This window comes from Salmo salar, chromosome ssa03 (genome assembly GCF_905237065.1).
Source record: "Salmo salar chromosome ssa03, Ssal_v3.1, whole genome shotgun sequence".
Classification (NCBI taxonomy): Eukaryota; Metazoa; Chordata; class Actinopteri; order Salmoniformes; family Salmonidae; genus Salmo; species Salmo salar.
The window spans coordinates 21319484-21333373 of NC_059444.1; the positions used below are offsets into that span (position 1 = coordinate 21319484).

At 41.8% G+C, this 13890-nt stretch overlaps 1 protein-coding gene across 4 annotated transcripts; it reads left to right on the forward strand.

The window, feature by feature from the left end:
- Positions 1 to 607: 607 nt before the first annotated feature.
- On the forward strand, positions 608 to 12610 carry LOC106599501 (cAMP-responsive element modulator). 4 transcript variants are annotated; one of them, XM_014190769.2, is made up of 8 exons: positions 608 to 758; positions 2352 to 2494; positions 2782 to 2913; positions 3633 to 3724; positions 3920 to 4062; positions 6747 to 6926; positions 10207 to 10372; positions 10734 to 12610. In XM_014190769.2, the coding sequence occupies exons 2-8, from the start codon at positions 2378 to 2380 to the stop codon at positions 10876 to 10878; spliced, it is 975 nt and encodes a 324-aa protein (XP_014046244.1). In that variant the 5' UTR covers positions 608 to 758; positions 2352 to 2377; the 3' UTR covers positions 10879 to 12610. The 4 variants fall into 4 exon arrangements, with proteins under 4 accessions (XP_014046244.1, XP_014046245.1, XP_045570586.1 ...); XM_014190770.2 differs by having other exon boundaries at positions 2357 to 2494; XM_045714630.1 differs by having other exon boundaries at positions 609 to 758; positions 2374 to 2494.
- Positions 12611 to 13890: the final 1280 nt, after the last annotated feature.

Here is a 13890-nt window from a genome sequence, read left to right on the forward strand (position 1 = left end):
TATGGGTCCTGGTGAAATAAAGGTTTTATATATAAAATGTAATGATGTGTATATTGATGTGTTTTATGTGTATGCAGGGCTCATTTGAGAAAGAGACCTTGCTCTCAGCATGACTCCATCGAAATAAAGGTTAAATCAATAAAAAATGGATACATTTCAAACCAGAGTTGTTTTCCCATTTACAACCACTAGATAGCACATCCAGATAAAATTGAAATACTGTAAACTTTGCTTGATGACTCAAACTGAAGTTTGGGCAGCCAGGCAACTCTTGGCAAACATTACAAGTTACAACATGACCTGAAAAAAATATGAACAATGTATCAATGTTAAGTGTTCACTGTGCACATGGGATAGAAGGAAAATATAATGACAATGTTTAGGCTAACTCTTTAAACTTCAAAGAGTAAGTCGAAACATTATTATAGTATTTTTAACTCACAGTATTGCTAGTAATATACAGTATCAAAGGTTAATTATATGATTATTATTCGTTTATTACATGCATTGTTGTCTAACAAACGTGAACAGAATGATTTGCCCTCAATCTAGTTACAGTAGCAGAGTAGAGTAACTGGAGTAGAGTAACTGAAGTCCCTCCCACGTGTAGTTTCCCTGTGGTGTTCAGCTGCAGAGGACGGGTGCTTGGTCGACATTTTAGCGCTGCATCATCAGGACTGACGTGGGGACTACGTGGCTCGAGCCATCCACTCCTACCATAATTAGTGACGAGTCTGACTACGTAATTTATAACTTTGGTAAGTTATTACACTGTAGCCTACTCGCGGGACAAGCTCAGAAAAAAGGAGAGACAAGACAGAAAGTTCACGGTTTACAATGACGCATGGACAAACTTTCGATTCGCAGTCGAATCTACTTCCTGCTTGCTAGCCAGCTGAACAACTTCATGCACATAAACAAATGCAACAGTGTTTGGCTTGCTAGCTGACATGGTATACAGTGATAATTGGCTTGCCAATCAGTGACCGTATATTATTACTTCACTTTTTATTACTTCACCCTGCTACTAGCTAGCTGCTAGTTACATTATCTAAAGCTAACATTACCACCCTTAATGTTTTTCGGTGGGAGTCGCAATTTCTATCGAACAGCTGGATTGCTAAACGACGCAACTCCATTCGCGTTCTCTTTTTGAAAAGCTAGCTAGCCAGCTACTGAAGAAAATAAATTGTGGTTGTCAACAAGACCTTTTAATAATTGTACCCAATGTATCCTTAGGTGCTTAATATGGCTACAGATGTAGCAGAAAGTTACATATGTAATAACCTCGCTAAAGGTACAAACTAACCATTTCAGACAGCTTAGAAACGACACTCCTCCCATTTCGAATTCAGACAGGCGCCTGTTTGCGCCATGGGGGGGAAAGTTAAGTGAAAATATGAACTAAGGTCCAAGCAATAGCAACTGTCATTTAACACTACATTGCATTGAATACATTAATTTGATTCACAATCACAGCAACCTTTTGGTTGAAGTGTGTTCTTGTAATGCTTGACTTGAAGGCCACTTGACTTGAACTTTATGAAGAGCTCTTGGAACTTTGATGGCATACCAGAGGAGGCTGGAGGGAGGAGCTATAGGAGGACGGGCTTATTGTAATGGCGGGAATGGATTCTATGGAACGGTATCAAATAAATGGAAACCACATGTTTGATTCTGTTCCATTTATTCCATTCCAACCATTACAATGAGCCCATCCTCCTATAGGTCTTCCCACCAGCCTCCTCTGTGGCATATGTTTTCCAGCAAGCGAAGACACTAAAGCATTCCTTGCCTCTATTTAAAACACTTGTATGTATCCCCGTTTATCAATATGATTACAGCACAGGAGAAGACCTAACTTTGTGTACTTTGGGACCAAGTACTAAACTTTTGACTACTTTAATGCACATATAAGTCAGGCTCCCGAGTGGTGCAGCGGTCTAAGCCACTGCATCTCAGAGCTACAGTCCCTGGTTCGAATCCAGGCTGTATCACATCCGGCCGTGATTGGGAGTCCCATAGGGCGCGGCACAATTGGCCCAGCGTCATCCAGGTTTAGACGGGGTAGGCCGTCATTGTAAATAAGAATTTGTTCTTTGCCTAGTTAAATAAAAAAATAAGTGAATTTGTCCCAATACTTTTGGTCCTCTAAAATGTACCAAAAGTGCTTTAATTTCTAAACGGTTCACCCGATATGGATGAAAATTCCCTCAAATAATTAAAGCTGACTTTTAACCTCATTGTCATTGTATAATTTCAAATCCAAAGTGCTGGAGCACAGAGTCAAAAAAACGAAATGGTAACTGTCCCAATAATTATGGAGCTCACTGTATTTTAATTGTGCTTAGCCTAGTTTCCTGACATTTCCAGTCCGATGACCATGGACACAGCGGTTGCGTCGTCAAAGCAGGAGGGACGTTTTGATGACTCTCTGTCTGATGAAGATCCAAGTCAGAGTGAATCCAACTCACCCACTGCAGTAATCACTCAGGTAGATACTTTGTGAAGTGTGTGTTGTGGCCAATGTCACTCATCATCACTCTTATAATTCAGATGTGTATCGGGGTCTAAATAGCCTGGTCCCAGATCTGTTTGTGTTTTTGTCAACTCCATTGCTCATTGTCAAGCCAACCATGACAATAATTGACAAGGCCTTTGCATGATGGCACAAACGGACTGGCACTCAAGCTAGTTTAGACGTACTGATGATCATTTACTTTCCTCAAATATTGTTTAAATTGCTTGTAAAACAATTGAACATCTCTCGTCTTCCTCTAGGTTTCAGGAACAGGAGACTCCGCTGGCATGACAGTGGTGCAGTTACCTAGTGGGCAGACAGTTCATGTTCAGGGTGTCATCCAGGCTCCTCAGGCCTCTGTCATCCAGTCACCACAGATGCAGAATGTACAGGTAGCTAATAGAGCTCCATCCCTTCCCTATACACCCTATTCCCCCACAGGGCTCTGGTCAAAAGTAGTACACTATATAGGGAATAGAATGCCATTTGGGACAGATTATCTGTAATTTAGAGAATAAAGGACCACTAGGATGACATCATGTGCTGATTTGTCTAATGAAAGCAGACAGTGTGTTGTCTTAGAGACAGTCAGACACAATACAACATTCTGTGTACATGAAGGTTAAACGTTGTGCTTTTGCTAACTTCAATGCTGTCATTGTCAAGCCAAGCATGTTTGGAATGACAAAGAGTGACAAGAATTTGGCATGATGGGACAAACAGACTGGCACTCAGGCTAAGAAACTATAGCTACAAGTATGCAAAACCATTCTTGGTTTTTCTATGGGGAAAAATAACTACTCAGTAAAATAACACAATGCAGATTTGACTGAATTTAGCCAAGAAGACTAGAGTGACTTGAGGCTGTATCCCAAAATGGTACATATTCCCTAATATAGAGCACTGGTCAAAAATAATGCACTATATAGGAATAGTGTGTCATTTAGGAAACAACCAGAAATTTCTACTATTGTCCGAATTTGTTTTCAGCACTGGGAATGACTTATTTTTCAGTATTCAGTAAGGTATTTTAAATGGAGGGAGGTGACCCTACACAGGGATCATATCTATGCATTACTTTCAGACTTCATAGTGTTTTCCTTTGCTCCAGATAACCTCCATAGCTGGGCTTGAAGATGGGGAGTCAGCGGTCACAGACACACAGAAAAGAAGAGAGATTCTCTCAAGACGCCCATCTTATCGGTTGGTAGACATTTTTTTTCCCCCAAAGGACACCTTATTCCCTTTATAGTGCACTACTTTTGACCAGAGACCTATGGGCCCTGTTTAAAAGTAGTGCACTATAAAGGGAACAAGATGTAATTTGATAAACAAGCAATGACATTTCAAAGCAATCGAAACAGAGCAGTTTATTACGTACTTTTCTCTTTCTTTCAGAAAAATCCTCAATGAACTATCATCAGATTCCGCCTCAATTCCGAGAATCGAGGAAGAGAAACCTGAAGATGAGGTTCCACCCTCCAGTGTCCCTTCAGTTCAAGTGCCAACTTCAATCTATCAGACCAGCAGCGGCCAATACAGTGAGTTTCATTAGGCTCTGGTCAAAAGTAGTGCACCATACAGGGAATAGGTTGCCATAGTTATTAGAATTCAACTATGGTCAAAATGTTGACGTGCACTCACTATTGTGACATTAGGGGGTTCTCCCCAAAGAGTGTAAGAGTTGGTGATGCACGGGTTGACTCATAACCGCAGTTATATCTGAGGGGTGGGCGGGTTTAGGGTTATTAAATATTGTGTGGTTGAATAAAGTCAAAACAATACCTTAAATACATAAATGTATAATTTGTGTGCAAATTATATCTATAGGCTAAATTTAGGGTTTTCTTAAATTATTTTAGGTTATCTGGTATTAGTGCGTAAGCCTAACCTTTAGGGCCAAACTGGACACGTACCAAATAGACTACACGCCTATCACCAAATGCTTTTTGGAACGGGCAGAAAACGTTACCGTTGCAGAAAATGTTAACGTTGATCCACAGATGCAAAGAGGACAATATTGACATTTAATTAAATAAGAGAAAAGCAGCAAAATGAAGAGTTGAAAATTAAGAGAAGGGGGGGCCAGAAAAGTAATGTTTGGGAAAGATTTGGTGAAGTGGTAAAAGAGGATGATAGCAGTGCCAGCTATGTTATGTGTGATTGTGAGGCACTATACAAATTCTACAGTCACAAGACAGGACTTCAAATAGGCCTATAACATGTCAAGGGAACTGTAACTTACTGTTTAGATGGGACACTGAAATCTGGACACTGACTGTAGGTCTATAACCTCTCACATAGCCTTAATAATAACTCCTGCAGAAGTAAGTATTTCTTGCAGTAAAATTATAAACCAAATGGAGGCTAAATGTTGACTTGGGAACAGGAGTGGAAAAATAGGATTTCTTTCTTTCAGCATCTTGAGAGAATGCTAATGCATGTATCTAATTATAGACAAGACGCCTCACAAGTCCTCAACTGGCAGCTTCATTAAATAGTACCTTCAAAACACCAGTCTCAACGTCAACAGTAAAGAGGCAACTCCGGGATGCTGGCCTTCTAGGCAGAGTTGCAAGGAAAAAGCCATATCTCAGACTGATCAATTAGCCTTTTAAAATGATAAACTTGGATTAGCTAACACAACGTGCCATTGGAACACAGGAGTGATGGTTGCTGATGATGAGCCTCTGTACGCCTATGTAGATATTCCATAAAAATCAGCTGTTTCCAGCTACAATAGTCATTTACAACATTAAATGTCTACACTGTATTTCTGATCAATTTGATGTTATTTTAATGGACAAAAAATGTGCTTTCCTTTCAAACACAAGGACATTTCTAAGTGACCCCAAACCTTTGAACGGTAGTGTATATACACTACGTGATTCTCGTCATACATCTCATTCCAAAATCATGGCATTAATATGGAGTTGGTCCACCTTTGCTGCTATAACAGCCTCCACTCTTCTGGGAAGGCTTTCCACTACATGTTGGAACATTGCTGCAGGGACTTGCTTCCATTCAGCCACAAGAACATTAGTGAGGTTGGGCACTGATGTTGGACGATTAGGCCTGGCTCGCAGTCGGCATTCCAATTCATCCCAAAGGTGTTGAGGTCAGGGCTCTGTGCAGGCCAGTCAAGTTGTTCCACACCGATCTCGACAAACCATTTCTCTATGGACTTCACTTTGTCACCGGGAGCATTGTCATGCTGAAACAGGAAAGGGCCTTCCCCAAACTGTTGCCACACAGTTGGAAGCACAAAATCGTCTAGAATGTCATTGTATGCTATAGCGTTAAGATTTCCCTTCACTGGAACTAAGTGGCCTAGCCCGAACCATAAACAGCCCCAGACCATTATTCCTCCTCCACCAAACTTTACAGTTGGCACTATGCATTCGAGCAGGTAGCGTTCTCCTGGCATCTGCCAAACTCAGATTTGTCTGTCGGACTGCCAGTTGGTGAAGCGTGATTCATCACTCCAGAGAATGCGTTTCCACTGCTCCCGAGTCCAGTGGCGAGCTTTACACCACTCCAGCCGACGCTTGGCATTGCGCATGGTGATCTTAGGCTTGTGTGCGGCTGCTCGGCCATGGAAACACATTTCATGAAGCTCCCGACGAACAGTTCTTGTGCTGATGTTGGAACTCGGTAGTTAGTGTTGCAACCGAGAACAGACGATTTTTCAGCACTCGCCGATCCCGTTCTTAGAGCAACGGGTGTGGCTGAAATTTCCGAATCCACTAATTTGAAGGGGTGTCCACATACTTTTGAGTCCAAAGCGGGACACTGGCCCTTTTCCGGGCCTCCCCCATGCCGTACTCCACAGCACCACCTTCTGAGAAGATCCTGGGGAGAACCCTGACATTCATTTCTATATCCAGTTTGTGTTATTGTGTAAGAGATCTTAAACGGAGGATTCATTGTGGAGGCCAAATTCTCCAGGTTACAGTTGTGCATCAATAAGCCAGTGACCTTACCTTCCATGAAGTACAGTACTTTCCTATATTTCAAGAAAAACATCTAATGGACCAAAACATCTTGCTTAGAAGCAGCTGATAATCAGCTATTTGTAGCAGTGGTCAGAAATGCAAACTCCATTTTAGCTCTGCACATTTACTATCAATATTTTGGTCAGATAACTTTTAATACGATTCACACAAACATACACAATATACCTCTGAGTAACCCATCACTTCTAAAAATGTGTGTCCCTCCTCAGTTGCCATCACCCAGGGGGGAGCCATCCAGATAGCCAGCCCAGGCAGTGAGGGTCTGCAGGGCGTACAGACTCTGGCCATGTCCAACTCTGGTACCCCCCAGATCCTGCAGTATGCAACCCAGGCAGGGGACTCAGGACAGCAGTTCTTCTCTGTACAAGGTGGCCAGGTGGTGATACAAGGTAGGAACAACTGTACCTAAATTAACTCCATTTTGACTCTGGTCAAAAGTAGTGCACTATGTAGGGAAAAGTGTGATTCATCAATTCATAGGTTTGCATTCATTTGGTAAATGAACAAAAGGAAGCTCTTGAAATGGCTGGAGCTTGACTAGTTTGTCTCTAAAAAGTGTCAAGTTTGGCTGGTTGACCTCGTAATGTTACTATGGAAGCAGTGTTATGATTTAACAGTAGAATATATTTGAATGATGTTAGTTAGAGTAATGTCCACGTACATTTTTTCCCTGAGGGGTTTCAGTAAAATGTCAGTATTTCTATCAATCCAATAACTGGAACATTTCCTGTTTTTTATTATTTTAAAACCATTCTGTTAGGCTACTTCTTTATTAGGCTGAACTTATTGACCTTATTTTTCAGAGAAATGAATGAAAAGCTTAATAATCATATAATAATAACAAGTAGTAAAAGTGAGTCCCCAGGGAGTGCTTCAATCAGGGTTCTCACATTAGTACGACTGCTGTCACTTTGACACAATATCCTAATGTTTGTTCTACGTCGCCTAGTTGCGTCATAGGGTCTAAAAATATCCAGCTAACCCTCCCTCCCCTATCTTGCTGCATTGTGTTGCTCCACTTTAGCATTTGATCCAGGAGCAGAGCAGGGGAGGGGCCTAGAGGCAGAGTGTCTTATTGACTTCAGCAGGTCCAGTGATGTCATTGTGATGTCAGTGTCCTTAATTGTAATTTTGTGCGAAGTTGATGGGTGTCCACTCCATGTAGAGAGCAGGCAGGGAGAGAGAAAGACACACAGTCAGATAGATAAAGAGAGAGAAAGTGTGTAATACTGTGGATCCCAGATTGTTAGAGAGTAGAAGATATGGCTGTTACTGGAGATGAGACTGAATCAGGTATGTGACTATCTTTTAGTCCTTTCTCAGTATTTCTCACTTTTATAGCAAGTTAAATGTATCATGCTGGCAGTGATAGACAATGTATACCTGCATTGTTGTTCAATTCAGAGATGTTCTTGCATTGTTTCTGTATTTAGAGGGCTAAATACATGTTTTCTTGTGAGTAATTACTTTAAAGTTTGGATTATTAAGTGTCTTTCCAGAACTTTTAGAATTTATTCAAAAGTGTGTGTAGTCTACCATAGTTATTAAATCATAGCAGTTGGCTTAGTTGGAAGCCTCAAAAGCTGTGTTTCAGAGTATTTTTTTCTCAAAATACTGTATTTTTAAGAGAGCATAGGAAACCAATAGCAAACTGAATGACGTGCACTGACTTACTAATTCAGGTTAATAGATAGCTACTACAGAGGCATCCTGCCCACAGTTCTCTCTCTCGGAGACTTGAAAACGTTACAAGAGTACTGTATAATTACCATTCAACATTCCTATAGTGAAAAGCTAGCCATTATGTTGACCGAACACGGCAGTAAGTGTTTAGTTAGCTTGCTCAACCCAGTTCCTGTCTGTCTGCTTGCCCCCTAAAACACACAAACAGAACGCTTCTCTGGAGCAGCCAGGGAGATGAGGGGGAGGGGGAGGGGTGGCGTTGACGTCACTCCGGTTTCCTGGAACCAGATGGGGCCAGGGAAATGAGAATGCTAACTGTCGAGTGAGACTCACATTGACGTCAGCCGGGAGTCATACTGTGATTCCAGACAGAACAGAGCCCTCTGTGGGAGCAGTGAAAGAGCAGTGATCACAGCTTCAGCGCTACCAGCTTAGTCATCCACTCTGATAACGACAGGAGAGAGAAGAATTCAGCCTCGTTTATCCCTTTAGATCTGCAAGCTGTTACTTGCTCACTCTTTCGTTCAAACACAAGTGCAGTGGTGGCATTTGGGCTATTATAAATTCATAAATGAAAAATTAGTAAAATGTTTTGTTGTGAAAATAGTTGTTTTGAATAAGTGTTTATTCTTGCCATATAAGGATAGTTTTCTCCTGTATTTACTTTGGAGTATCAGAACACTTCAGAGAGACATTTATCAACATATCAGTGGTCAGATCAGAACCACATTCCTACACCAAGGAGCACATTGGAAATACTCTTTCATGTGTTCTCTTCTGGGTTTTTTATACATGTATTGTGTTCTTCTAGTTTTTTTATTGACCGATAGTGGTCAGAAATGTAGATTGGGAGATGGATAAGAGGGATACAATATGGAAAGTGAGTGGGGGAATGGGGGATCAAACCGCGGCTTAGGACTGCTTTGTACTTTGAAATTGTTTTCAAAGTACAAGATTTGACCCAGAAATGAATGAATCATCACCAAATAATATAGGCTGAAACGTAGGCTACAGCCAGTGCTACTGTCACTTGGATGGCAGTTATCCACCCAGTAACTAGAGAAGACGATTGTCTTAACATAATTGTCTAACAAAGACATGTCAAGGAGGTAGTTACATTTAGATTTTAGTCATTTAGCAGACACTCTTATCCAGAGCGACTTACAGTAGTGAATGCATACATTTCATTTCATACATCTTTTCCCCCCGTACTGGTCCCACGTGGGAATCGAACCCACAACCCTGGCGTTGCAAGCACCATGCTCTACCAACTGAGCCACACGGGACTGGTTGTAGTAACCCCCCCCCCACACACACAGTATACTACAACATTCTATAGAAAGTACTACACATGATCAAGGGATAGTTTAGTGTGTAGTCTAGTATTCTACAGTATACTACAGAATTCATTAGTAAGTACTGTAGTATTCTATAGTAAACTGTATTATTTGTTCATGTGGGTACTCAAACCACACAAAAGCTAGATCTGTGCTTAGGCCCTACTGTCCCTAATTTGGCACCTGTGCTGTGATCTTAAATCTGTCTGTTGAAAAATAACATCATTGAAATGAGGTTTGGTTTGCTTAATTCACGGTCCGTTGGAATCTGGGCTTGTCTGGTTGTTTAACAGAAAAAACAATAAACAAGTGTCCAGTTGTTTTTTGTTGTTAAATGGACCCATCTACATGATGTGTTCAGCGTTTATGTCAAATTTTTGGTCGCTTATCCTCTAAGTAGATAGATGAGAAATCTGTGTGATTGAAGGACTGGAGTAAAAAAAATACAGCACTTGGTTTTTGCCCCAACGAGCTAAATATAGGTAAGTGGTCAATGCAAGCGAGAATTTGTTCTCCAGTGACCACCTTGCTTGAATAAATGACTTAAATCACTTCCAATTCTGATGTCCTGTCTGTCTGTGCAAGTGATAAACTTATTTAAAAGAAGTCCTATTAAAACTAACCCTGGTGTTCTGTCTGGGTCGCCTAGCTGCCACTGGAGATATGCCAGCATACCAGCTGCGTTCGCCCACCTCGTCGGGCCTGCACCAGGGTCTGGTGATGGCTGCGTCCCCAGGCTCCCTGTCCATGCACAATCCCCCGGTGCACACTGAGGAGGTCACACGCAAAAGGGAGGTCCGCCTCATGAAGAACAGGTGAGACAGACACAGGTTGTGTCCCAAGTTGGCACCCTATTCCCTTTATGGTGCACTACTTTTTCCCCAGGGGCCCTGATCAAAAGTAGTGAAATATATAGGGAGTCGGGTGCCTTTTGGGACACATATTAGTTTTACTCTGTTGCTCTGAATTTGGTCAACAACTGCAAAAGGGGGACAGATTTCAAAATCATTCATGGTCCTCATTCTCAGTTTCCTGTAGATTTTAAAGCACCCCTTTGATAATTGATTATCTATAAAGGTTGACTGGATGTTATGGGAAGTCTCTAAAATGTTTTGGATTGGTGCTTAGAGCTGGGATTTATCCCACTGACCGTCTCTTTTCCTCTGTCTTCTCTAGGGAAGCTGCACGGGAGTGCCGCAAAAAAAAGAAAGAGTATGTCAAGTGTCTGGAGAACCGTGTGGCCGTGCTGGAAAACCAAAACAAGACCCTCATTGAGGAACTCAAAGCACTAAAGGACATTTACTGCCACAAGAATGAGTAGCTGCTCTCAGCCTTGTACCAGGAGAGAGAGAGAGATCCTACTGAGAAAGCAGAGTGGAGTTTACAGATTGACTGCTGTAAAAGAAAGACTCTGGGACAAAAACTACTTTCACTGTCTTTGTTTCTCGTTTACTCCGCTTGTTTGGGCCCAGTCAATTTGATGCTGCACCGGAGGTTGTTAGGTGGCCATAGGCTTGTGCTCTCTGGGCTGAAGTCAAGTCCTGCTCCGGACAGGGCCCCTGTCTGTCCTCGCGCTTGTATGTGAATACACAAGTGACTCCCAGCCGCGTTTGCTTCTGCTGTTTGCAGGGAGGCAGCCAATGAGATGCCAGCCTGCAGAGGAAGAGAAAGAGGAAGTAGAAATGCTTCCTGAAGGCACAGCGCTCACCACCACTGGCTCACCGCATTGAAGAAGCAGAAGCTGCGAAAGAGCCTCACTATCAGCCAGCAAGTTCACATTAAGTGCACGCAGACTCACCAGCAAGCCAACCTACCTTAGCCTGAGTGCCAGTCTGTTTGTGCTGTCATGCCAACTCCTTGTTACTTTATCACATTTGGCTTGCAAATGAAAGCATTTGAGTTGGCAAGAGTACAAACAGATCTGGGACCAGGCTAAACCTATATGTCTTTACTTGTCACTGCTAGCTACAGTTCTCATATTACTGTACTTCTCTGCTCACCTTGGCTGTTGTCAACATACCTTTGTTAAATCAGATGGACCTCTTCTTTCAGCACAGTGTGATGAGTAAATACACTTTCCGAAATCATTCGAGTTTTGAAATTCTATATTTGTCCGTTTGAGTGTCAATCGGAGTTGTCTAATGACTTCACGTGTTACCTGAATCAATGTGTAAGTCCCAGTGTCAAGGATGTGAGTATACGCCTTTCACTTGCTCTTTTCAAACGACACAGTTCAATGTAAAATAAACATGGCTTGGCCCTCGGATGAGTGTATATTAAATAATTATATATTTCTAGCCATTGGGGGAATCTTATCTCACCAAGACCATCTTGAAATGACTTCTGCTTTACCACACAAAATTGCTACATTTGATGTTTACTGAATCGCTCACCAGTCGTTGTCCCCTTTGTCTGTCTGTCTCAGAACAGTACTGTGCCAGTGTACTGTACAAAAGAAGCACTGAAAGTGCTGATAAGCTGACGTTTGGGTATTTTGATACTCGTTATAAACGTTTTATGTGAATTCGTTGATCATAACAGATCGGATATGTCCCAAATGGCCCACTATTCCCTTTATAGTGCACTACCTGAGTTCTGTGGGCCCAGGTCAAAATTAGTGCACTAAATAGGGAATAGTGTGCCAGTTGGCATGTACAAAATAGTTAATGACTGCGCTGTTTTAAAAGGTATGTCCATGAGAGCACAGACCTGACTATGATGATGATGATGATGATGATGGATGCAGCTTCGTTTTCTTTCCTCACACCAGTTCTGCTTGCAGTGATTTTGCAGCCTCTTGCTTGCTTTTAATTTCCTGATAACCTTTCTGTTTACAGGTATATGTCCTTTGTATGTTTGTTGTCAGGCCAGTGGTTATACAATTCAGGTGAGATGTAAAATACATTTGATCTCAGTAAATGTTTTGGATAGAATGGAATAGTATGTCAAACAGGTTAGCTCTTAAAACCAGATGTTCACCTCATGTGTATTGATCCCTCTTATGTTTCAAGATTGTCAAAATATACTATTTCTAATAAAATGTCCATACCACAGTATGAATTACAGTGAAATTATTTGTTAGATTAATCCTCAGTCAGAAAACTACACACTATATGGACTGAAGTCTACCACACCATGCCTTTGGGCTCACCTCTGAAATAACAAGCACAAGAATGAACACATACCAGCCAACATCATTTATCTTCACCTCAAACACCATAACATTTCACAACAGACTAGTCAACAGACAACAGAAGTGTGTTACACCTTACATCCTCATGACGCTCTAACATATTTCATTATGATACTCCAGGCATCAGATACAATAAGCAGAAATGCATATAAGAAATAGATTTTCTCCCCTTGGGTCCCCAAGGAATATCACACAGACTGTTACACCCTGATCTGTTTCACCTGTCCTTGTGATTGTCTCCACCCCCTCCAGGTGTTGCTTATTTTCCCCAGTGTATTTATCCCTGTGTTTCCTGTCTCTCTGTGCCAGTTCGTCTTGTATGTTTAGTCAAGTCAACCAGTGTGTTTTTCCTGTATTCTTTTTTGCTGTACTCCTTTTTTCTAGTCTTCCCGGTTTTGACCCTTGAATGTTTCTGGACTCTGTACCCGCCTGCCTGACCATTCTGCCTGCCTTGACCACGAGCCTGTCTGCCACTCTTTACCTCCTGGATTCTGATATGGTTTTGACCTTTTGCCTGTCCACGACCATTCTCTTGCCTACCCTTTGGATTATTAAACATTGTAAGACTCCAACCATCTGCCTCCTGTGTCTGCATCTGGGTCTCGCCTTGTGCCTTGATATAGACCATCTCAAGTACAAGAACAGTTTTAGTGCTTTATAGTATAGTTAGGAAACAACTTTTATACCTTGTCTCTGCTCTAACTGTTTCTTCTGATATTTTTAAGCCTTGGCTTTCTAATTTCTCTGGAAGTATTAGTGTGAAGGTGTAGTGCATGATTCTCTCCTGTTCTGTGGACACTGCAGAGTGGATGGGCTGGACCTGTGAACAGAGGGGCTTTGGAATGAAACCTTAAAACAACTGTTTTTCCTCACTGTTCTGTTATTGTAAAGCCAATCTGTGACCCTCCACTATATTCTGTGATGTCAACACAATCTACGAGTGCGTATCTAGTACAATGTGTTCGAGAGGTGGTCTGAGTTCAGTTCTCTTGAAATCCTTGGTTCGGTTCCCTTTTCTAGGGCAATGTGAACACAAAGCTCCCCAGGTTCGCTTGTCATTATTTCCGCACCACACACTAGACTACTGCAACAGCATTTCCCCTGACATAACCCCTCACATTGGTGCCACAAGAGAAGATG

Coding starts and splice junctions, on each gene's coding strand:
- LOC106599501 (XM_014190769.2), top strand. CDS start 2,378: ATGACCATGGACACAGCGGTTGCGTCGTCAAAGCAGGAGGGACGTTTT. Junction 3,725..3,919: donor TCAAGACGCCCATCTTATCG/GTTGGTAGACAT, acceptor TCTTTCTTTCAG/AAAAATCCTCAATGAACTAT. Junction 4,063..6,746: donor GACCAGCAGCGGCCAATACA/GTGAGTTTCATT, acceptor GTCCCTCCTCAG/TTGCCATCACCCAGGGGGGA.